Here is a 25948-nt window from a genome sequence, read left to right as displayed (position 1 = left end):
GCTTTTAACTTACATAAACGTCTAGTCTGTAACTTGACATGCTGTAGACACTCAGTAACTCTTCATTTCTTTTCTTACCTCCTGATCCTTTCCATAGTTATGGAATAGAGAAAACATGAAATCACATATTTAGGACCAAAAATATCTGAGACACTAGAAAAAAAGGGCCAAAATATACAGGTACAATTTGATAATACGGAATGTTCTTTACTTTGGTTTTAGAAAAATAAAATTTGCAAGTATATGATGGGAAATACCAGATTTATTTGCAGTGCAAGTGAACAAAGAAGCAAGGGCATATTGAATACAAGTCAGCTGCCAATAAAGTGGAAGCAGCCCTGGGCTGCATTATTAGAAGTCTCCTGTTCAGAGAAAGGGAGGTAATAGTCCATTTCTGCTTGGTGTAGGTCAGAACACATCTGGATTATCATGCCTGGTTCTGGACACAGAAGTTCAAAAAGGAGTTGAGTGCACTGGACTGTGTTGAAAAGAATCTGACAAAATGAATTTGAAATGTGGGATGCACATCAAAATGAATAAGATTGGAAAACAATGATGCAATCCTCAGTGTTATAGAAATAGTGAAATAATTGCTCCTGTATACAGCTGATCAGGGTGAAGTTGGTATAACCTGTCTGGACAACATCTTGACAATATGGATCAAAAAACCTTTAGCTAACTCAATGCCCTTTGACCCACCAATTCATCTCTTTAATCTCAAGAAAATTCTACACATGGTTGCTTAGGGATGTGTAGAAGGGTTTATCTTTAGGAGTGCATGATGCAATATTATGGTGAAAAATTGTAAATAATATAAAATTTAAACAACAGAGAATTGATTAAAATATAATACATTGATGGAGTAGAATATATTTGAGGTGTTAAATGATATTGGGGTCAATGTTTAATGACATGGGGTAATGTGATATATTTTATTTAGGTTTATTTTAATTCCACAAGCAATCTCAATTCATTAAGAAAAAAAGGTAAACCAAAAGAAAATCTCAGTATTCAGGGAAAATCGCTATTAACACTTTGGTCATTATAGGCATCTATATATGTATAGATGATTATATTGAATACATATAAATCTAGGTGCATGTATAGATAATGGGACTTTCCTGGTGGCTCAGTGGTAGAGAATCTGCCTGCAATGCAGGAGCCGCAGTAGATGCAGATTCGATCCCTGGGTCTGGAAGATTGCCTGAAGGAGGGCATAGCAACCCACTCCCGTATTCTTGCCTGGAAAATCCCATGAACAGAGGAGCCTGGCAGGCTACAGTCCATAGAGTCGCAGAGTCGGACACAACTGAAGCAACTCAGCGTGCACACACACGCACACACACACATGCACACACACACAGATATAGATGTGTGCATATGCACACACATTTGATATATATAATTTATGTAATAGCAGAAATGCCAAGCATATAATTGGATCCCAATGTATATTTCTGACGTCAGTGAATAAATCAATATATGCTTAGATATTTTGAACAAAACTCACAAGATGTATTCATGTAAGACATGAATACAAGACAATAAAATCCAGTTGTAAAAACATATGCATAAGAAAGATAAAAACTAGAAGTAGGAAAGATCAACTGGTAGTGATAATATTTGACTTGGTTATTATTTTCTTCTTTGTGCTTTTTTACTTTTTATTTCTAATTTTCTACAATAAATGTGCATTGAATCTGTAATCTGAAAAATCATAATTTTTGTAAAATGTATCATATAAAGAATGAAGGTGTTAGCAGGAATATTTTGCTTGGGTGGAAAGATTATAAATGGGCACATGAGCAATCTTCCAGCAGCTGAAAAGCCATTGTATGGGGCCATGGAACAAACTGAGCCTGTGATTCCAAAGCACTTGACAGAATCTGCTACTGCTGCTGCTGCTGCTAAGTCGCTTCAGTCGTGTCCGACTCTGTGCGACCCCATGGACGGCAGCCCACCAGGCTTCTCCGTCCATGGGATTCTCCAGGCAAGAACACTGGAGTGGGTTGCCATTTCCTTCTCCATTGACAGAATCTAGAGGGCAAATTATGGGGAGTTTCATTCTTGGCCAGCCTCACAAACCCGAATCTGCTCCTTTATCCTATTGTGCCTTTTGGGCCCGCCACTGTATTTAGTCTCTGCCATTTATGAGCTATTTGACCTTGAGAAAGTCATCTGTAGTGTCTTTGACTCAATCTCTTTACCTTTCAAATGGGGATAACAGTACCTCATCCAGTTATTGTGAGAATCAAATGAGTTACTATCTGTGGGAAGAAAGTAAAGGGTTGGTATGTAGTATTTACTAGGTGGTAATGCCTTTTAAAAATCTCTCAGTTTGTTGGTAACAGGACAGCTTTAGAACTTGGGTCTCTGGGACACCCACTTCATCTTTCCATTGCCCAGGGTTGCCATATGGGGACAGATTGAAAGGAGTATGGATATTTTTCTAGGACTAGACTAGGGGAGTGTTCTGGTTACCTACTGCTGCATAATATACCCAAATTGAGGTCCTTAAGACAACAACGATCTTATTATGCTCATGGGTTCTAGAATCAAAAATTTTATAAACAAAGAGAAGGTAGTCTCAATTTCACAATGGTCAAGCTGAAAATACTCAAACACTTGTGGGTGACCCAGATGGCTGGAGGCTAGAATCAACTAGAAGCCTGTCTCACATTTTTTCCACCTGCACTAAGACACTTCAAGATGTCTTGAAAGCTGGATTCAGCTGTGACCATTGACTGAAGCACTTAAAATTGACCTCTCCTTGTGGCTAAGACTTATCACAATGCAGGAGCAGGTTTACAAAGAGGGAGTAAGTATCTAGAGAATCAGTGTATCAAGAGAGCCAGACAGAAACTGTCTCACCTTTTATTATCCAGTCCTAGAAGTTTTTGCAGAGTCAAGTCTCTTTATTAAAAACACATAACTAAGTCAGCCTACATTCAAGGAGAGAGACATTAGCTGCTACCTTTGATAGGGGAGAGGCAGAAGTCACATTTTCAAAGAGAATGTGGATGGAGAGATTTTGTTATGGATAACTTTGGAATATCCAGCCCCTCCCTCCCCCACCCCACCCCTCCCAGGAAACAATGGGATATTCCAGAGACAAAGCTATACTTTCATGAGATAAGCTGAGTTAAGCTTAATTAGAAAGCTTCTCCAAAGGCAGTTCTTTAAGCCAAAATCTGGGGATAGATTGAGATTTATCTTTTCGTGGATAGTGGAATAATCACTAGGTCTAGATGGTCATGTAACACTAAAGGTCAAATGAGGAATAGCTTAAACTGAAGCAATAAAGACAATCTATTTTTTAAAATAAATGTAACTTTTATTACGTTTTACAATGACTAAGCATTAGATGTTCACTGGAGGGAAATTATAAAATGCAGATAAGCAATAATAAGAAAAAATTTTTTTAAATACTCCAAATTTTACTACCCAGGGAATAACCACTAGAACACCTTAATATATTTCTTTCAATATCTTATTATGCATGTCTGTATATGTACATATATATGCATATATTTACATATTTTATATGTATGTGTATTTTAAAACAGAGTAGGATCATTTTGCACTTAGAGTTTTGCCGTATGCTTTTTTAAGCTTGGTTCATAACCCTAGATCATGAACATCTGAGAATGACTTTTACTTTCCTCTTCTTTATTTTTTAAATTAAAATCTATTTATTTTTTATTACACACACTCAGTGGAATTCAGACTAAAAATCAGTAAGTGTGTATAAATGTACACAAGTAAAATTCCTCTTTGCATTGTCTGCCTGATGGCTCAGGCAGTAAAGAACGTGCCTGCAATGCAGGAGACCCAGGTTCAATCCCTAGGTCGGGAAGATCCTCTGGAGAAGGTAATGGGAACCCACTCCAATATTCTTGCGTGGAGATTTCCACAGACAGAGGAACCTGGGGGCTACAGTCCATGGGGTCACAAAGAGTTGGACATGACTAAGTGACTAGCACTTAAAAACTTGATTTATTGTCTGTATACTTTCCACCCAACAATATATCATGAAGAGGTTTGCGTGTCAATAAATAGAGGTTTACATCACTGTATTTAATGATCTCATGAAAGTCTGTGTTAGAAATATGCCACCGTTTTTAAATAGTCCCCTATAAATGGGCTTCTAAGTTATACACACACACACACATATATATATATATATATTTTTTTTTTTTTTTTCCTGAGGGGCTTCCCTGGTAGCTCAGCTGGTAAAGAATTCGCCTGCAATGCAGGAGACCTGGATTCAATCCCTGGATTGGGAAGATCCCCTGGAGGAGGGCATGGCAACCCACTCCAGTCTTCTTGCCTGGAGAATCCCCATGGACAGAGGAGCCTGGCGGGCTACAGTCCATAGGTTTACAAAGAGTCAGACACGACTTAGTGGCTAAGCACAGCAAGCACATTTTTCTGAAATTACAAGTAATCATGTTTAATTTTCCTTTACCATAAAGATATTTTTAGCCATAAATATCAATTTTTAAAATTCCAACATGAGGGGCTTCCCTGGTGGCTCAGTGGTGAAGAATCCACCTGCCAGTGCAGGAGACATGGCTTATGTCCCTGGTCCGAGAAGATCCTGCATGCCGTGATACCACTCAGCCCATGCACTACAGCTACTGAGCCTGTGCTCTAGAGTCTGAGCTCTGCAACAAGAGAAGCCACTGCAATAAGCCCACACCCTGCAACTAGAGGGAAGCCCCCACTAGCCTCAAGGAGAGAAAAAGCCCGCACAGCAATGAAGACCCAGCACATTCAAATAAATAAGTAAAATTTTTAAAAAGTTCAGCACGAGTCCTAATCATGCTACAGAATCTTCTCTGTGGGTCAGATAAACCTGGGTTCAAATTCAGGTCCTGCCACTTCCTGGCTGTGTGATTACAGACAAGGAGTGTCGTCTCTCCCAGACTCTGTTTTTTTTTTTTTTTTTTTTTTCAATATATATCATTTCTTCTGTTTAATCAACCCCCCCACCTGCCCCGCCCTGCACCTTGACATCCTGGTTTAGAAATAATCATTCCTCACTGGAAGAACTAGCTTTGAATGAGTAGATGTTTAACTGTGGTCTGATGGACGATTTGCTTACACATAGTTAAAATAGATAGCTCTGGGAGTCATTGAAAAATATTTCTCAGTATCTGTCAAGTTGTCATAAAGGAATCTAGGACAGGCTTTGATATTCCCTATTTGACTCTAGGTGAGCAGATGGTGATTGATTGGAGGACTAGGGGTATGTGAGTCACCTCTGAGTGAAGTGCCTGGCACTGTGCCTGGCCTTTAGTGGTACCTGATGACAAGTGGCAGTTGTGGTCAGAGCACCTCCACGAACGTCTGTGGTTTAGCCCTAGAGCTCAGAGCAGTTGTGAGCTGTGTGGTTTAGGGGGCACGGGAAGTTTAGCTACTTTTGTCCTCTTCCCACGACTGGTACAATTTGTATTCCTTGGACAGTTGGGGGTCAGATGGGTTTTGCATTTCCAAGCTACATATTTTTCTATCTAGCACAGTTCTGGGCAATCTAAAAATGCAATATCGCTGTCACCAGCTCGAGGAAGACACGGAGTCTAAATAATTTAACATGTCACCACCATCCATCATGATACCAAGAGCGCGGGAGATAGAGTGTGGCGGGGTGGGCCTACCAGGGGCTGGCAGAGCAGGTTTGTGGACAGGGCAGCCCAGTGTGAGAAAGCAGATTTGCAGTGAGTTAATTCTCAGGCCCGGGAAAGACTGTTCATGCTAACAACTGCTCCAGCCTTTTCCATAATTTGGCTTTCAAGTTGTTCAGATGCCCTGGTTTGTTCCAGAGCAAACCTGGAGTCAGATCTCTCTTTGCCACCAATTATCTATGTCATTTTAGAAAGAAGCCTCTAAAAACTTCTGAATGTCTCAGTTTATTTGTCAGCAAATTTGAGATAATTCCCATGCAGAGAGCTCAGCGTCATGCTTGGAATATTTGAATTGCTTCCTTATCCAAAAGGAAATGTCTAGAAGTTGGGAAGCTTTGTCTGTTTTATTCGTTGCTTTTCCTCCCTCAGGGCTCCGAACAGTGTTTGCTACAGAGTGGGCACTTAGTGTTGGATGAATGAACACACAAATGGGTGTTGTGATTATTTGAGGTGACCACTGGGTCAAGGACAGACTGACGGATCACACCCTGTAACCTCAAACTCTGGGTCCAGGACTCAAGGTGCCTGAGCCTGGGTCTTTTATTGCGGCTCTGTGCCGTCTCCAGGTGGAGCTAGTGGTTAAGGACCCACCTGCCAGTGGACGAGACATAAGAGACCGGGGTTCGATCCCTGGGTCGGGAAGATCTGGGAGGGCACGGCAACCCACTCCAGTACTCTTCCCTGGAGAATCCCATGGACAGAGGAGCCTGGCGGGCTGCAGTCCACGGGGTCACAAAGAGTCGGACATGACTGAAGCGACTTAGCACTAGCACTGTGATGTCTCCACGCTGCGCTCACAATTCCCCATCCCGTGGCTTTATCATGAGTCATGTGATGTTACAGAGCAAACAGAGGGTGTGTCTCTCTCTCTTTCTCTTTTTTTTCAACACTTTATTTATTGAGGTAAAATTCATGTAACATCAAATTAATGATGAACTATTTAAAGGTGTGTGATTCATTGCCATTTAATGCATCCCCAGGGTTGTGCGACTGTCACCCTATTTAGTTCTGAGCCATTTGCAATATATCAAAAGCAAACCCCATGCTCAGTAGCAATAACTCCCTGTTCCTCTCTTCTCTCTGCCCAGCCCTGACAATCACTGTTTTCTGTCTCTACGTGTTTACTTATTTCAGAGGTTTTCTCTACCTGGAATCATGTAACATAAGCCTTTTTATGCCTGGTTTCTTTCACTTGGCAAAGTGTTTTGCTAAGTTACAAAATGTTGCACACAAGGTCCACGCATGTTTGTTGGAGCATGTCGACATCGCTTTGTGTGGCTCGATGATATTGCGTCGTATGAATACACCATATTTGTTTATCTGTCCATCAGCTGATGGACATTTGGGTTGTTTCCACTGTAGGCTATAGTAAGTGGTGCTGCTCTGAATATTCACGTTCCAGTGTCTATTTGAATGCCCTCTCCAGTTCTGTCAGGTATGCTGAGGGGCAGAGTTCCTGGGTCATGTGGTAGTTTGGTATGTTTAACATCTTGAGGAGCTAACGGATAAACTGTGTCCCACCATTTTTGCACCATTGTGCATTCCCACTAGCAATGTATATGGGTTCCGGTTTCTCTATATCCTTTTCCAGCACCTGTTATTTTCTCATTAATTCGACTGTGGCCACCTTAGTGCATGTGAAGTGGTATCTACCTCACTGTGCCTTTGGTCTGCATTTCCCTGATGACGAAGGGATGTTTTTCTTGTTTTGGCTGTGCCGGCTCTTGGCTGCTGTGCCAGGGCTTTCTCTAAGTGGAGAGTGGGGGCTGCGCTCTGGTTATGCTGCACGAGCCTCTCATTCTGGTGGCTTCTCTTACTGCGAGCATGGGCTCTGGGGTACTCGGGTTTAGTAGCTGTGCGCACTTGCTTAACTGCCCTGGGGCATGTAGAATCTTCTTGGACCAGGGACTGAACTCATGTCCCCTGCATTGACAGGTGGATTCTCAACCACTGGACCACCAAAGAGGCTGAATCAGACAGAAGCCAGGTTCAGAGCTTGTCATTTGTGTGATCTTAGATAAGCAGTGTTGAGGTTCTGAAGGTTGGTTTGTTAGTCGCTCAGTCAGGTCCGACTCTTTGAGACCCCATGGACTGTAGCTCACCAGGCTCTTCTGTCCATGGGATTCTCCAGGCAAGAATAATGGAGTGGGTTGCCGTTTTCTTCTCCAGGAAATCTTCCTGACCCAGGTATCGAACCTGGGTCTCCTGCATTGCAGGCAGATTCTTTACCGTCTGAGTTTGCCCCTCAGTAAAATGGATTCTTACCTCTCAGACGCTGTATGAAGTGTGGATGGGTAATTGTACAGAAGGTGCCAGAGCAGTGCTTATCCCGCCATGGCAGGTGCTTTGACGGTCTTCTTCATGCTCCATCCCAGGCCACTCAAGACTGGGAAGACCAGGGGCCTGAGGGACAAGGCGGAGGAACTGCTGTCTCCTCTCCTTCCCTGTCGCCAGCCTCTGACCATTCTCACTTTCTCTCAGCCCCTAAATAGAAATACTTGCACAGCCCTGTATAATTAATGGCTGCACTTTAGTTCACTGTATCACCAATTGCATATTAAAATGCTAGCAGAGGGGGCCCTTTTCCATTTGTCTGAATCATCTCCAAGGCAGTCTGTAATTGGCCTGTGGCCCCTTGCAGCTCCTCTGGACACTCGGAGGCTATATGCCTTGGGTGGCTGCCACCTTCTTACAATGTCACAGAAGGCAGGGAGCCACCCCTCCCACCCAGGGGCATCTCCATTTCGTCTCCTGAGCTCAGGCGAGTGTTGAATTAATGAGGAATGTGCCCTTCCGCGCTGCTTTGGTCTTTGTGCTAACTGTTTACATACAGCGTATCATTTTCCTCATAATGACCGTGGGAGCTGAGAGTTACTGTCCCATTTTTTTTAAAGAAGAATGCAGAGAGGTTGGGTGGCTTCCCCAAGCCTTCCCTCCCAGCTCATCACTGGGGTGTGGAGTTAGAACTCATATCTGACTCCAGTACACTAATGTCTTTGTACAGACATGCGTTGCCTCTCATGACTCTTAGATTAAACCAATCTAGAAACCTCCTTGCCTTTCAGTGCCTGAGGGTAGAGACAGTGACTGTTGTCTTTTAATGGGATCTGAGCCACACCATTTTTCATTCAAGTCTCATTAAAAGAAAAAGAAAAAAAAAAGATGAAGCACCTTAGTGGGGCCCGTGGCTTATTCATATCTCCAGATTCGGGCCCTTAATTATATTCTGGAATAAGTGTCATTTAAGTGCCCCAGGATGTGCTGATATGATGGGCGCTTGAAATGTGGCTCATCTGTGGTTGAGATGTGCTGTGAGCATAAAATATACACTGGATTTTGAACATTTGTGAAAGTTATATAAAAAATTTCAAGAACACTGGAGTTGGCATCCATTCCCTTCCCCCAGGGATCTTCCTAACCTAGGCATTGAACTCTGGTCTACCTGCATTGCAGGCAGATTCTTTACCATTTGAGCCATCAGGGAAGCCCAGAAAAAGCAAATGTGTGTGGCTCAGATGCTCAGTCATGTCCACCTCTTTGCAAGCTCATGGACTGTAGCCCGCCAGGCTCCTCTGTCCATGGGATTCTCCAGGTAAGGATATTGGAATGGGGTGCTATTTTCTTCTGCAGAGGATCTTCCCAACCCAAGGATCGAACCTGTGTCTCTTATGTCTCCTGCATTGGCAGGCAGATTCTTTACCAATAGCACCATCTAGGAAGCCCAGTGATAATTTTATGGAAATAAGAAGTTAAGATGATATTTTGAATATATTGGTCAACTCAAATATATTCTGAAAATGAATTTTATCTGTTTACTTTTTTACTTTTTTCATGTGGCTAATAGAACACTTAAAGTTGCATGTGTGGCTCGTGTTATATTTGGAGGGGGGGCAGGTTGATGGAGAGGCAGGCTCTCTTGGCATCAGTTCCTATTCTGAACATGGTGCCTTAATACCTACAGGAGAGAGGTGAGGGTCAGGGGTGTCAGAACGGAGCGGGGTCCTGGAGAAGCCAGGAGCATGGTCTCAGAGTATGTGGACATGTGGAATGATGGAGATGCAGGATCTACATGAGCCTCATCAGAGTTCCTGCCGATAGTACAGATGCTGAGGTTCCACAGAGGAGCTGTAAAAAGTGTAAAATGTGCTCTGATGCTGGGGGCAAGTGACAGCTCTGCTAATCCTCAGCGGTCAGATCACCAAGTTTTGCTTCCTCTGTGCACACCACACACACACAAACACACACTCACACGCCCGCACACACCATACACACACTCACACATGCACGCATACACATGCACACACTCACGCACACTCCACACACACACACACTTACATGCATACCGCACACACGCACACACCACACACACTCACACTCATGCACACACACAAGCACACACTACACACACATGTGCACACTCACACATGCACACACCACACACACATGCACACACTCACATGCACACACAAACACATGCACTTCCCCACATGAGGTTAGCTGTGAGGCAGGCTTTGCAGGCAGACCTCGTTTCACTCCAGCTCCCTCACTCAGCACCTCTCATCACCTCTCTGCGGAATGGCTTATTCATCTGCAAAACAAGGTTCATAATGCCTTCCTTACAGGGATGACTGTGGACATTAAATGAAATCTTTACTCATATTTTATTGTACATCAGCCTAGGGACCAGGGGAAGAGATGGCAGCCACCAGCTGGATTTGAATTGTGGGTCTACAACTTCCCAGCTGTGTGACCCTGGGCAGATTACTAAATTTCCTCCTGCCTTGATTTCTTCACCCATTAAAATGGGAAGGAAAGTATTCACCTACTTCCTGCTGCTGCTGCTAAGTCGCTTCAGTTGTGTCCAACTCTGTGCGACCCCATAGATGGCAGCCCACCAGGCTCCACTGCCCCTGGGATTCTCCAGGCAAGAACACTGGAGTGGGTTGCCACTTCCTTCTCCAATGCATGAAAGTGAAAAGTGAAAATGAAGTCGCTCAGTCGTGTCCCAACTCTTCGCGGCCCCATGGATTGTAGCCTACCAGGCTCCTCCATCCATGGGATTTTCCAGGCAAGAGTACTGGAGTGGGGTGCCATTGTCTTCTCCGACCTACTTCCTAGGGTTATTGCAAAGATTGAACAAGGCAATGCAAGCCAAGGGTTTAGAACTGTGCCCGGCAGAGAGCCAGCGCTACGGAAGGGTTGGCTTTTCTTACTATTGCCTGGTGACTGTTCCAGCCTCCACTTCCCACTGCCCCCATCACAGCTAGGCTGTCCCAGTATGAAAGACTCCTGCCTGAAGCCTGTCTTGCCCCATTCACCATAACATGCCATTTGTTTGGGAAAGGAGCAAAGATGAGAAAGAAGAGGAGAGAGGAAGGGAGAGAGGGTTTAGCTGGGATGGTTAAAACTACTGCAGTGGCATTAAAGGGCATGGGGTAGACTCCTGACAGGCAAATCCCTTCCTTTTTCTCTGCCGCCCAAACACAGCAGGAAGCGTGACAGATGCTTCCTGTCCATAAGGCAGCTATTTCATCTCATGCCCTCATTTTCCCCTTGGCTAAACATTATGTGTGGGTGAACCAAAGACCCTCTTTCTCTCTCCCTCCTTCCAGCTCTCTGCCTCCCTCCCTCCCTTCCTCCTTCCTTCCTTCTTCCCTTTTCTATAACAGTAAAATATTTTAATGGCAATTTTAAAAGCCTACTGGCCTCTGAGACCTCTGTTCTTCCACTGCTTCCAGAATCTCCATGGGGCTTCTGCCAACTCCATTTCGAAAAAGAGCCCTTACATGGGGGAATTGCATCTGGTTGACTCTGGGGTCCCCTGCTGTCTTCAGGTCCAGCTCTTAGTTGCTGGGAATTGGGGGGATTTGTGCTAAAGGGCAGGGGCAGCTCGTGGCTAAAGACACATGGGAACAGTGATCAGATGTTCATGTCCCTTTCTTTCCTCTGTCCATTGCAACACACTGCCTCCAGGAAGGAGCAGGACATGTATTCCATTTTGTTCCCATTTTACAGAGCGTTACACTGAGGGGCGATGCGACACTGGTTAAAAACTTGAGCTTGGCCATCAGTCACACCCACATACCAAGTCTGACTTCACTCCCTGTTCTCAAATCACTTTCCTTTTCTGGACCCTGGTTCCTTCATCTGTCAAGTGGGTGTCATGATGCTTCCCTCCCAAGAGGGCTTTGAATTTGGGGTGAGATGATGGCTGCAAAGCTCATACACAGCACTTGACACTTTGTGCTTAAAGCACAGTCTGCATTCCCTCTTGAACCTTCCGTGACATCCCAAATTAAGCTCCAGGGTGCTCAGTGTGGCACTCGGGGGCTTCCCCTGGGGGGCACCGGCAGACCCTGCCCAGCCAGCACTCTGCTGCAGCGCCTCCTCCTCCCACCCACACTCCCCTCCCCCGCCAGGGATGCTCCAGCTCTTACCCCTCCTCCCACATCCAGTTTCTGCTCCTGAAGCCCATCCATCCTTCCAGCCCTGCCCTAAATCTACCCCCTGCCCATAAAGCCTTCCCAGGTCCTCCGTGTTGGGATGAATTGCTCTCTCCTGTATTCCCAGCATCTCACTGTGTGGGAAATATGGCCATGAATTAGGTTAAAGGCTCCTTAGGATCCATTTGTCCCCATGACTAGCTTATGATCCCCTGGCTGGCAAGGACCAGGCGGTATCTCTCTTTGTTTCCCCTGAGTCTGGCTCTGGGCCTGGCATAGAGTAAGCACTGGACTGAAATGTGTGTGTGAAATTTAGTCACCTGGAATGCTTTTTTAGAGGCAGATCTATCATTCAAAGCAACAGTGCACCTATCAGTTACCTGGTACCCACCCAGGACCAGGGAGTTTACACGTTGTACCTCCTTTAATCTTCAAAGCAACCCCATAAGATTAATAGCTTTTCCCCTATTTTAGAAAGAAAGGACCCAGGACTCAGAAAAGGGAGGCATCTCCTCAAGGTCACACAGCCCCGAGGCTGCCAAGCCGTGGTGAGAACCCAGGCCCGCATCACTGCAGAGCCTGAACTCCTTCTATAAATCATGCCAACTCCTGGATCACTTGGGATTTACAGAGACTTGGGTCACTTGGGGGTGGGGTTGCTGGTCTTCGGGATGGATGGGGGATTTCACTTCTGGAGGCCTGCAGTGACTGATGGATTGTGCTTCTTGCACAGGGGGCATCAGCTTTGGGAGAACCAAGGGGACGTCCGGGTCAGAGGCAGACGATGAAACGCAGCTGACGTTCTACACAGAGCAGTACCGCAGCCGTCGCCGCAGCAAAGGTAACAGAATCCAGGAGAAGGTTCCTGAACCAGGGTTTGTAGGGGGGAAATCTGGGAAGCAGCTCTTGTGCTTCATGACAGACTCTAAATCTTCTTCTTCAACCTGGTCCTGGTCCAGTTAATCCTGAACCTGGCATCCGATACCCTGTCTACCCATTCTCTATTTCTCTCTGTCTTGCCCCAGTCCTCAGAGGATTCAGAGATGGTTTTGTAAGTTTATGCGTTTCTTTTTTTAAATCCATCACAATAAAAAATCAAATCGAAAGGAAAATCAGAGTAAAGAAACTGATTCCGACTCCGCTCAGATGTGTGCTCGGTAATTCGCGCCATGCTGTGTTGCGTATTCTAAGGGGCTGACAGCTTAACTCAGAGATTCTTAGCAACCAAACTGCAAAATGGAACATGCTCAGCAGTAAGATGCACAGAGTCTGAGCGGGTAAAACCAGCACTGGCCCGGGAGATCCTATTTACCTGATACAGAGACCAGATGGAGTTCTCCTGTTGGTTCCTGTAAACAGGACTCCCTGCAACTCTCTAGACAATGTTTTGTGTTTTCTACAGAGAGAATCGGTATTGATGCTTGAATGCATAATTTTTTTCTCAAGATGACACTCAATGTAAGAAGACATGAAAATGCTGAGGCAGGACCCGTTACAGGGCTTAGACCTTGTGGCTGAGGTCCAAGGTTCACTGTGGTAAAATGTGCTTTCACTGTGTGTAAAATGTGCAGATTTCGCTGTGGTAAAATGTGCTTTGAGGTCCACAGCTCACTGTGGTAAAATATGCTCTCAAATAGAGCACATTTCAGGCCATCACCTGGGAATATAATTCCTCAACCATGAGTGCTTTTTAAGGACAACAAAGTAGCAAGTTCAAGATTGCAACCTTGGAGGGAATTTAGGGTGCAAGCATGTATTCCCAGCAAGTGATTAAGGGCATATCCATGAGCTTGGAGCACGCCCTGGAGAGGATGGAGGTTCCCTCGTGAACATAACGGCAACTAATCTAGGTATGTGGCCATCTATGCTCCCTAGTCCCCCAAATTGCATAAAAGGATTCCACCCATACATGATGGACAGTCAAGGGCACCTATCATGTTGCTTCTCTGGGTGCCTTGAGCCTTGGGCAAGTTATCTACCTATCGTATCCCTCAGTTCTCTCCTCTGTGTAATGGGCCTTGGACCTGCCTCATAGATTTGGAGATGAATTTTCTTCTGTTGCATTAAAAAGTATCATGGTGCCTGGTAGATGCTAAGGGCAAATAGTTCAGTTCATTTCAGTTGCTCAGTCATGTCTGACTCTTTGCAACCCCATGAACCACAGCACAGCAGGCCTCCCTGTCCATCACCAACTCCCGGAGTTTACCCAAACTCAACGTCCATTGAGTCCGTGATGCCATCCAACCATCTCATCCTCGGTCATCCCCTTCTCCTACTGCCCTCAATCTTCCCCAGCATCAGGGTGTTCCCAGATGAGTCAGCTTTTCTCATCAGTTGGCCAAAGTATTGGAGTTTCAGCTTCAGCATCAGTCCTTACAATGATCACACAGGACTGATCTCCTTTAGGATGGACTGGTTGGATCTCCTTGCGGTCCAAGGGACTCTCAAGAGTCTTCTCCAACACCATAGTTCAAAAGCATTAATTCTTCTGCACTTAGCTTTCTTTATAGTTCAACTCTTACATCCATACATGACCACTGGAAAAACCATAGCCTTGACTAGATGGACCTTTGTTGACAAAGTAACATCTCTGCTTTTTAATATGCTGTCCAGGTTGGTCATAACTTTCCTTCCAAGGAGTAAGCCTCTCTTAATTTCATGACTGCAATCACTATCTGCAGTGATTTTGGAGCCCATAAAAATAAAGTCAACCAATGTTTCCACTGTTTCTCCATCTATTTGCCATTAAGTGATGGGACCGGATGCCATGATGTTAATTTTCTGAATGTTGAATGTTAAGCCAACTTTTTCACTCTACTCTTTCACTTTCATCAAGAGGCTCTTTAGTTCTTCACTTTCTGCCATAAGGGTGGTATCATCTGCATATCTGAGGTTATTGATATTTCTCCCAGCAATCTTGATTCCAGCTTGTGCTTCTTCCAGCCCAGCGTTTCTCATGATGTACTCTGCATAGAAGTTAAATAAGCAGGGTGACAATATACAGCCTTGACATACTCCTTTTCCTATTTGGAATCAGTTTGTTGTTCCATGTCCAGTTCTAACTGTTGCTTCCTGACCTGCATATAGCTTTCTCAAGAGGCAGGTCAGGTGGTCTGGTATTCTCATCTCTTTCAGAATTTTCTGCAGTTTATTGTGATCCACACAGTCAAAGGCTTTGACATAGTCAATAAAGCAGAAATAGATGTTTTTCTGGAAGTCTCTTGCTTTTTCGATGATACAGCGGATGTTAGCAATTTGATCTCTGGTTCCTCTGTCTTTTCTAAAACCAGCTTAAACATCAGGAAGTTCACAGTTCACATATTGCTGAGGCCTGGCTTGGAGAATTTTGAGCATTACTTTACTGGTGTGTGAGATGAGTGCAATTGTGTGGTAGTTTGAGCATTCTTTGGGATTGCCTTTCTTTGGGATTGGAATGAAAACTGACCTTTTCCAGTCCTGTGGCCACTGCTGAGTTTTCCAAATTTGCTGAAATATTAAGTGCAGCAGTTTCACAGCATCATCTTTTAGGATTTAAAATAGCTCAACTGGAATTCCATCACCTCCATTAGCTTTGTAGTGATGCTTCCTAAGGCCCACTTGATTTCACATTCCAGGATGTCTGGCTCTAGGTCAGTGATCACACCATCGTGATTATCTGGGTCATGAGGATCTTTTTTGTATAGTTCTTCTGTGTATTCTTGCCACCTCTTCTTAATATCTCTTGCTTCTGTTAGGTCTATACCATTTCTGTCCTTTATCAAGCCCATCTTTTCATGAAGTGTTCCCTTGGTATCTCTAATTTTCTTGAAGAGATCTCTAGTCTTTCCCATTCTATTGTTTTCCTCTATTTCTTTGTATTGATCACTGAGGAAGGCTTTCTTACGTCTCCTTGCTATTCTTTGGAACTCTGCATTCAAATGGGTATATCTTTCCTTTTCTCCTTTGCTTCTCACTTCTCTTCTTTTCACAGCTATTTGTAAGGCCGCCTCAGACAGCCATTTTGCTCAGGTATTATTTTTTGTTTTAATTAATTCTTACTGGCATATAGTTGATTTACAATGTTGTATTAGTTTCAGGTGTTCAGCAGAATGAATTCTGTGTGTATCCATGTATCCACTCTTTTTTCAGATGCTACTCCGTGTAGGTCATTCCAGAGAACTAAGCAGAACTCTCTGTGCTCCATAGTAGGTTCTTATTAGTCTGTGTTGCAGATAGTAGTATGTATATGTCAACCCCAATCTCTGAATTTATCCCTCCTACTAAAAATAGGACTTCCATGTAATCCAGCCTGGAGAACCCCATCGGCAGAAGAGTCTGGCAGGCTAGCATCCATAGGATCTAAAAGTCAGAGACGACCAAGGGACTGGCAATTTATGATCCAGCCATCCCCCTCGTGGGCATATATCTGCAGAAAACTGTAATCTGAAAACATAAGTATACCCCAGTGTTCATATCAGCACTGTTTACAATAGCCATGACATGGAAGCGATGTAAATGTCCGTCAGCAGAGGAGTGGGTAAAGATGTGTCGTGTATGTATGTATGTATACACACACACAGATGCAGTGGAGTATTTAGCCATGAAAGGTGGGCCTTATTAATGTCCATGCAGTTTTCACTGTTGTTTTCTGTATCTCCTTACCCCTGGTGCCTTTCACTGAAAAGGCCCCCTAAGGGGAGTGTCTCCCTGGACACAGCACCTGGAGAGGTATCTCGGACTCTGCAGACACCAGAATACACTTAGCTCTCACTCTTTCCATGCCTCAGCCCTCTGGAATCTGCTGCAGTGGAGACTTAGAAGCTGGTGATGGATGATTCTTGACCTGTCTTCTCCCTCCCCCAGTATGACAGGCAGAATTAGGGCTGGGGAAGTCAATGAGTCTTTTCCAAAGAACGGGGCTATTTACAGCTAATTGGGAAGACATCTTTCATTGAGTGTGTCCCTTATAAATCGGAGTTCAAAAACAAAATCAAAAGCAAGCCACAGGACTTGAGATGAAGAATATGGCCCAGGGGCTTCATACCCTCCGAGAGACTGGGCTGTGTCTTCCGGATGGTGAGAATGCCAGGGCTGTGATGCACTGCCCACCGCCCCCCAGAAACACACACACCTTCCTTCCCAGCCCTCCTGCCTGGTCAGTGCCAACGCAGCTCCGTCCCTCTCCTCCCTACTGTTGCTGACGGCCAGGCCTCTCAGCCAGGCCTCTCACGCCTGCTCTGGTTCCCTCCTCCTCCTCCTCCTCCTCCTCCTCCTCCTCCTCCTCCTCCTCCTCCTCCTCCTCCTCCTCCTCCTCCTCGTCTGTATTCTGGTTCTGTTTGCTTGCTTGTTTTCGTCTCTCTCTTTTTTTTTTTTCCTCTCCCCTTTCCCTTTCCTCTCTTCTTCCCTTCGTCATCTTTCACTGCATTCTTCTCATTCCTCTGTCTTTTTTTTTTAATTAATTTATTTTAATTGGAGGCTAATTACTTTACAATATTGTAGTGGTTTTTCCCATACATTGTCCATTTCGTTTTTTGTTCTCTTCTGTGTCTTCACTGTTTTCCTTCTCTCTACTTACTGCCTCTTCTAGCCTCTCCCTTGCTTTTTTCAACATTTTCTAGTGAAGCCTTTCTCCCTGCTTTCCTCCCCACTTCCCACAATATTTCAGCTATTTGTCAAGCACCAACTATGTGTCTGACCATGTTCTAGGCCATGGTGACAGAAACCAAACAAGTTTTAAAAGCCCTGCCCTCACGGACTTGTATTATATCAAAATATAAACATATTAGATGGTGGGATTTCCTGAATCAAGAGTCAGCAACCTTTATCTGTAAATGGTGAAGCACTGAACATTTTCAGCTTTGCAGAATGTACAGTCACCATTGGGACTACTTAACGCTACCTCTGTACCTTGAAAGCTGCCATAGACAATACATAAAGGAATGAACGTACATGTGTCCTTCTGCTGCTAAGTCAATTCAGTCGTGTCCGACTCTGTGCAACCCCATGGATGGTAGCCCACCAGGCTCCTCCATCCCTGGGATTCTTCAGGCAAGAACACTGGAGTGGGTTGCCATTTCCTTCTCCAATGCATGAAAGTGAAAAGTGAAAATGAAGTCGCTCAGTCATGTCCGACTCTTAGCGACCCCATGGACTGCAGCCTACCAGGCTCCTCTGTCCATGGGATTTTCCAGGCAAGAGTACTGGAATGGGTGCCATTGCCTTCTCCAATATGTGTCCTAATCAAACTTATTTCCAAAAACGGATGCTGGTCCAGATTTCACCAGTGACCTTACAGTTTGCTGACCCCCTACCCTAAACATCCCCATCATACAGGTAACTATAGGAGTGGTCCAGGAAGCAGGAGTGCGATCCCACGTTTTGTGAAAGGAATCTGATCTCATGCCGTCCATGGTCCTGCTGCCTAAGGGAGTGGCTTTGTCAAGCTGAGTTCTATGCTGGGTCAAGTAAATAACTAATCAGTCTACCACTTGTTTAGGTGTTTGATAGCATTAACTAATGAGGTGGTTGGAGGTGGTAGCTTCCTGCTTGTCCCAATTGCACCTTAATTAAGGAGAGATGGCCCTAGCAGAGGACGCCAGACTCCCTGTCAGGAGATGAGTGGTGAAGTCTGTAGCCCTGCCACTCACTCACTCAGTGACCCCTTGGCCAGCAATTGCCCTCTTGGGGCCTCAGTTTTCCTAAGTTTTGCAAAACGAAGATATTTATAGCTCCTGTTGAGTCTGAAGCTCGTTGTAGTCTAACCTATGTCTAGGGACTGAACAACCAGACTAAGCGTGTTTCTGGGCAGCAGGACCTGGGCTCCCAGCCCCAAGGTGGTTATAACCTCCTTGGGAGGGGGATGCAGCTCCCACAGAGGAGTGACGCTGATGAGGGTAAGAGCGTGTGTAACTGAAGGTCCAGATGAAAAGTGCAGATGGTGTGTCCAGCCCCGGGCACAGCGCTGAGCAGGAGACAGAGCGTAAGCTGCCGCTGATTCCAGCAGCACAAGCGCCTGGCAAGAACCTCCCAGCCCAGTTCTGCGCAGGTGGCCACGGGGCCTTGGGCAAGTCTCTCTCTCTCTCCAGTGCTCAGCCAGTGCTAGAAACCCAGGTTATCTCGTTCCCAAATGCATACACTTCCCGCTAAGCTTCGGTGCTTAGTTCCCGGGCAAAGAGAACAGGATGTGAATGCTCCCTGGGTTTGCTTGGTTTTTGTTTTAGTTTCTTGGTTTAATTTGATGATCCTTAAGCTGAGCTTTTCTGTAGTGATAAGAACTCTTGAATTGTAAGCAAAGCTCTGTATGGATGTGTGAGTTACTTTTCCTTTTTTTTTTTGGCCGCATAGCGCGGCCTGTGGGATCTTTGTTCCCCGACCGGGAATCGAACCTGCACCCCCTGCACTGGAAGCCCAGAGTCTTAAGCGCTGAACAGCCAAGGAAGTCTGATGTGTGAATTTTTTTAGTTTTGATTTTCCCCTGCTAACACACACACACACACACACACACACATTGTTGAATCATGTTTTAGAGTAAGTGGACAAGTAAGGGAAAGTTCAAGCCACATCTACAGAAGAGGAGGCCTTTGGGAATTGAGGGAAGGAGACTGTTCTGAAATATAATCTGAGAATGCCCGGATAGAGCAGAGACTCCAGGAAATGGGAACGGAGCAGAGTGAAAGCTGAACATCAACAGAACATTACCTGCTGAGTATGAGAGCAGAGGTGCATGGTGCCCTGGGGCTGGGGATGAGAGAGATGCCAGTCGCTGGGTAGAGTGAAGGCTGTGGATTTGAGAATGATGGCGGCTGGGCTGGGGAAATAAGCAGGGGCCATGCCCTGACCATTGGGACACCGATCCCATCCTTTACCCAGCTTTTCTCACCACATCATGGGGTTTCAGAATCAGCACTCAGGGGTCCAGATCCTTGCTCTGCTGTTCCCTAGCTGTGTGGCTTAGGCTGAGTCACTTTCCTTCTCTGAGCCTCAGTTTCCCCTGGGTAAAGGAAAACAAGTCTGGAATTAGTCCTTCTACTCTTCCTTAGGCTTTTTGCAGGGCTTAAAGGAAGTAAAGTATGCAAAGGACATGCTTAGCAGAGCATACCTACCACATGGTCAGTGTTCACTAAGTGGTAATCAGTTAAGCACAGCAAATGACTGGCTTGAGCTAGGCACAGCTCCGTGGCCTTTTTCCAGTATGTTGGTCTGCAAGTTGGTCTTGCTTCGAGGTGGGAAAAAGAACATTTTAGGTTAGAACATAGACTTGGTGGGCCTGGCCTCTTGGGATGTTGTGACATGATTTTCTTTCTTCCCGTCCTTGTCCTTTGCTAAGGACAGCCTCTTTCCCTAGGACATCTGCAGGGTGTCCTCTTCCAGCCTGCAGGTTACACCTCTAGGACCTGCTGCTCGGAAAAGTGTACACACTGAAGACAGAGCAATTGGTGTTTAATCATCCTGTAAGCCTGTGTAGCTAGAGTAACCTGGGAAGAGCGCTACAAACCCAGGCTGTGGAGGGACGTGGAAGAGATGGTCCTGGGGTCTCGGGTGTGTGGCGGGGTGCCTTGGAGAGAGAAGCAAGGCTCCAGGGTCCTTATTTCTGCCAACCTCCTCTGTCCAGCTGACCTACTCTCCCTACCAACAGGGACCCCTACTAAGGACAGAATGACTGGAGCTTAAGACAAAGGATTAGATGGCAGCCCCAGAGAGGAAAGCATCAGAGCTCTCGGTGGTTTATCAGTCATCCTAGAGTGTGGACCTGGGCAGAGGGAAAGCAGAGCAGGTTAGGACCGGGCGGAGTGCCAGGGAGAGGTAGTGCCCGTGAGCTTGTGAGAAAAGGAGGGAGGCAGGAACAGAGGAGGAGGAGCCACACAAGAGAATGTAGTGAAGCTACTGGAGGGCTTAGACCTTGGCCTCCAACCCCAGGTGCACCCTTGTCTGTTTCTGAGGACTGAGCAAGGCCCTGGACCTCAATTTCCTATCTGTCAATCAGTGAGGTAGAACTTGATGCCCTCTGAGTTCTCAGTAATACCAGTCATGATGGAAGCATAGGCACAAGGAGGGAGAAAGAGGAAAAGCAAAGCCAAGCCATGCCTGATTTACTGAATGCTCTCTGTGCGTGTCTGTGCTCTTTGTATGAACCTTCTTATAGAATTCCAAGTAATATCACAGGCAGGGATTATGTCTGTGTATTTGGCTTCATCAGGTCATGCTGCATCAGGCGAGGCCTGCTATAGTGGCACGCAGGCTCTCTAGTTGTGGGGCAAGGACTCCAGAGCACTGGAGCTCAGTGGATTCTGCGAACGGGCTTAGTTGTTCTAGGGTATGTGGGATCTTAGTTCCTCGACCAGGGACCGAACCCACGTCCCCTGTGTTGCAAGGGGATAAGGGTTCTTAACTACTGGACCACCCAGGAAGTCCCAAGGGACGTTGTTTTTCCTTTTGGTCATACCAAACTGCTGGTGGGATCTCAGTTCCCCAACCAGGAATCAAACCCATGTCCCCTGTAATGGCAGTGCAGAGTCCTAACCATGGGACCGCCAGGGCAATTCCTGGGAAGGGATTGTTCTTACCTCTGTTTTTTCAGCTGTGGAAACTGGGACTTAGAGAGGTCACTTACTTGAGATTACCACCAGGTAAGGGGAGCTGATATTTGGAGTTAAGTTCTTTGACCTCAGAATCTGCTCAGATCATTGTATGTTTCAGATACGCATGTGCGGCGCATCCCACAGTGCCTGTGCTGGTCTGTACCGAGGGGGTCGGTTCCCACGTCTGTGCTGGTGCTGACAGCCCAATCAGACCCCTGAGAATATCCTGCTGTGAACTCTGTAACCCTCCAGAGAGCATCAGCCCGGGAGGAACTAGGACCAAAAATAGGGCTGGTCAGAAGTAGCTCGGACACTGGAAAGTCACTGCAGTATCCGGTGGGGGGTGGGGAGGGGCAGCCAGCATAAGGACCAACGCTCCCAGGGCATCGCCATCGCTGGGGGTCCTGTTATTTGATCAGGGAGGAAAAAATATGTGACAAAGAGATCTTCCAGTGTTGCACTGGCTCCAACCCATAGCAGTTGTGAGAGCCGGTATTACTTATCATTTCCAGCTCCGCTGTGAGTGATGTCACATCAGTAGCTTCTAAGCAGCTGTGGAAGAAGTATTTATACCACGGGCATTGACAAGCAGTGCAATGCAGGCTTCCCTTTCCTCCTTGGAGCCCATTGTTAAATAAGTAAGAAATAAGCTATTAATATTATACAAACCAGAGGGCAAAGAATTTTTCTTCTAGAAATAGTCTGAGCAATCCAGAATCTTTCCCAGAGGACAGAGCACTAGATCTGGGACAAAGCCAATTTGGACTCAGAGCATCTCTCTTCAGAAACAGAAGACAAGGTCAGCTGGGGAGGCTGGATATTTAGGGCCTGCGTAGGAGGATGGAGACTCTGGTGTTGCCTGCTTGAAGGACCGCTGTGTCCTAGGATCTGGGTCAGGCCGGAGCCGACAGTGGATCAGGTGTCCTCAGCTGTGTGGTTCAGAAAGGCTGTCAGAGGCAGGGTAGTTCTCTGACCTAATTAAACCTCAGAATCACTTGGAAAACTAAAAAAAAGAAAGAAACTACTTCTAAATAAACTAGTTATTTCAGACACATTATATGGGAATATCTGGCCAAGGGATCTGGTATAAAATTCTCTTTCAATTCTAATTTTTGGCCAGATTTGAGAAAAAAATGCTGTACAAGTCCCCTGACATAGTAGCTAATACTCCATGCCTGTTCTTATTGTGGCCTTACCTCCCACTGATTGTGTGCCCCTTTTCCCATGCCAGGAACTTGACTCCCAGTTCTAAGAGGATGACAACTCAGAGGGACCATTTACTGTTGCTTTTTTGCCAGGTCTGTTGCATATTCACCAATCATTCTCTGTGATCTTTTACTGTCCTTGTCTCTGTATGCAAAAGAATGACAGTAAAACCCAGCAGAGGAATTTCTCCAAGGTCATAGAGTCAGTAAGTTACAGGATGGAGTCTTGAGCCTCATTCCACGTGCTCCCCAAATCTGGTGTCACCATACCATAGTATCAGCCTCTAGGAGAATCTTACAGACTTTTAAACCCTTTCCCTCTTGTCATAACTCTTGCCCTGTGTGTGCATGCTCAGTCGCTTCAGTCGTGTCTGACTCTTTGTGACCCTATGGACTGTAGCCCGCCAGGCTCCGCTGTTCATAGGGTTCTCCAGGCAAGAATCCTCCAGGGGATCTTCCCAGCCCAGGATTGAACCTGCATCTCCTGTGGCTCCTGCATTGGCAGGTGGGTTCTTTACCTCTGAGCCACTGGGGAAGCCCAGCTCTTGCCTGGGTAGTTAGCCGTTTGTGATCTGTGATATATAGATACCTTCCTCCAGAAGGTTTCACCAGGCTCTGCAGGCTTTCTAGAGATATTCTGGTTTCTCTCATGAAGAAATGAGATCGGGAGCTTGGATTTTTCTTACTGAAAGAACAGTAAAATGCAGAAATGCAGCTTTGATCTATGCCTGCATTTGGCCCTGTTTGACAAGATGTGAGAGAAAAGTATGCATTCAGAAATTGTTATAGGCTCATAAACCCCCGTCTAATGTCTCTCTTCTCTCCCTTCCCTCAAACCTCAGAGAAAACAGACGTTGGTTTTTTGTTGCCATTGTTTTCACTCTTAAAGGTCCCTCCCAGACTACCTGTCTTCAACCTGCAGACATCAAGCGGCTTGGCAAACCAGGATTCCTTGAATGTGTGGAGGGAGCCAGACAGCTTCAAAAACTCCCTCCCCACACTCACGACGGTCCATGAAATACTGTTCAAATTGTGCTTCTTTCTCCTCCTCCTCAGCGATGCCAGCCAGCTCAGCACCTGACCGCCTGGCGTCCAAGGGAGGGAGGCAGCTGTCAGGAATCAAATGGGAGACCAAAGGCAATAAAGCAAACACGTCGCTTTAGTTGCTTACACTGGCGAGAAGGAATAATCAGTCTCCCTCGCTTTCTTGCTTTTCAGCTGGACTCAGCAGGATCCCCCCCTCCAACCCCCTTTCCTCCTGCTGAGGGATTGGGACTCCCTGCTTCCCACCTGGCCGTGAGCACTCTGTCTTTCACTTCCCTTGCAGTCCTGCAGCCGGCGAGGGTTCTCCCCTGCAAACCCTTTCCCGGATACAGAGCTGAAACCACTGGCTCTGACTGCTGACTGTGTGCCCAGCACGCTATGAGATGCGTGTATGCCCAACTTTGGACAAGTTAGTTAACTTTCCAGGTTTCAATTTCTTTTTCTAAACAATGAAAGTGAGGGGACTTCCCTCACAGTTCGGGGATTAAGACTCTGAACTTCCACTGAAAGGGACATGGGTTCAATCCCAGGTCAGGGGACTAAGACTCCACATGCCACATGGTGAGGCCAAAAAACGTTTTTTAATTAAAATAAATAAATAAAATGGAGGTAAGAATCCCACTTTACAGGATTTGCATGATAATCCGACAGAGTCATATGTCACTAGTGAAAGTGTTAGTTGCTCGGCTGTGTCCAACTCTTTGTGACCCCATGAACTGTAGTCCACCAGGCTCCTCTGTCCGTGAGATTCTCTAGGCAAGAATACTGGAGTGGGTTGCCATTCCCTTCTCCAGGGGATCTTTCTGACCCAGGGATTGAATCCATCTCTCTTGCATTGAAGGCGGATTCTTTACCATCTGAGCCACCAGGGAAGCCCCATGTCACTAGAGCACAAGGTATATGAACGAAGATAATTTGAGCAAGGCCGGGAAGGGTGAGCTGACTCAGATCAAGAGAGACTTTGATTGTCAAGTTCATTTGTCTCTCCGTTCATTGAATCAACTAATGTTTACTAAGTGTCTAATGGTGTTGAGGCTGTACGCTAAGGATAGGGTATAGAGTGGCAAACAGACCAATCAGGGGACTGCCCTCGTGAATCTCGCTAGAGAGAAATGGGGAGAGAAGGAGGACCTCACGAATAAACACATAAAGGTGTATATCACGTCACACTGTGAGACGTGCCTCCGAAGAAAATATAGGGGGGACATCCGATGGTGGGGAAAGTCACGAAAGGCATCTTTGAGGAGCCCATAGTAATGCTGAAACCTAACGATAGCTGGCAGGTGGCCATGTGCTTCAGAAAACACCTGTCCAAGTGAGCAGGAGAGAGCCTGAACTTGAATCTACGTGAAATGGGGAGTGCCAGAAGGTTTTGGAAGAGAGTTGCATCATCCTGTGCCTGTTTTAAAAAAGATCACTCTCTCAACAGTGGAGGAAGAACTGGAGGGGTTGCAGACCAGTTATAAAGGAGACTGTTGTGGTAGTGGTGGGGGCCCTTTGGGGGAGCATGGGGGGAGTAGCTTCTGAGGATGTGTTAAAATACAGTTAGAGTCGGTGACCGATTGGCTGTAAGGTGAGCCTGTGAGGACTGCTGAAGACACGGGTTAGATTCTGGTGTGGGGGGTGGAGAGCATCACAGAGCCAGGGAAGCTGGGAGCGGCAGGCTTAGGGGGCGAGGAGGGGGGGAATGGATGAGTTTGTAGAGCCGCTGCCTTGGGGTGCCTGCAGGACATCCAGATGCAGACACTGCCAGCCAGCTCTGCACCCAGGAGAGGTCTGATGGGGGAAAAGGAGTAGGAGTCAGCACTCCGTGGCTATGCATCACTGTCTGTTTCTGCTTAGCGAACAAACTTAGCAGCTCCAAACAACATACATTTATTATCCCACAGTAGTTCTGCCGCTCAACAGTCCAGTTACGTTACTTTCAGGCTCTTTACGCAGAGTCTCAAATCGAGGCGTCGGCTTAGGGCTTTGATCTCAGCTGAGGCTCACGGCCTTCTTCCAAGCCCGTG

At 46.0% G+C, this 25948-nt stretch overlaps 1 protein-coding gene across 3 annotated transcripts in view; it reads left to right on the top strand.

The window, feature by feature from the left end:
* Nucleotides 1-25948, top strand: part of ASTN2 (astrotactin 2) — a 1047731-nt gene that overhangs the window by 341270 nt on the left and 680513 nt on the right. For all 3 annotated transcript variants that reach the window (XM_070795372.1, XM_019966821.2, XM_070795370.1), the window contains one exon: nt 12864-12971. In XM_070795372.1, coding sequence (XP_070651473.1) covers nt 12864-12971 — 108 coding nt within the window. The remainder of the gene's footprint in view (nt 1-12863; nt 12972-25948) is intronic.

Source organism: Bos indicus, chromosome 8 (assembly GCF_029378745.1).
Source record: "Bos indicus isolate NIAB-ARS_2022 breed Sahiwal x Tharparkar chromosome 8, NIAB-ARS_B.indTharparkar_mat_pri_1.0, whole genome shotgun sequence".
NCBI lineage: Eukaryota > Metazoa > Chordata > Mammalia > Artiodactyla > Bovidae > Bos > Bos indicus.
The sequence above is the reverse complement of the archived record's forward strand: the minus strand, read 5'-3'. Positions and strand labels throughout refer to the sequence as shown.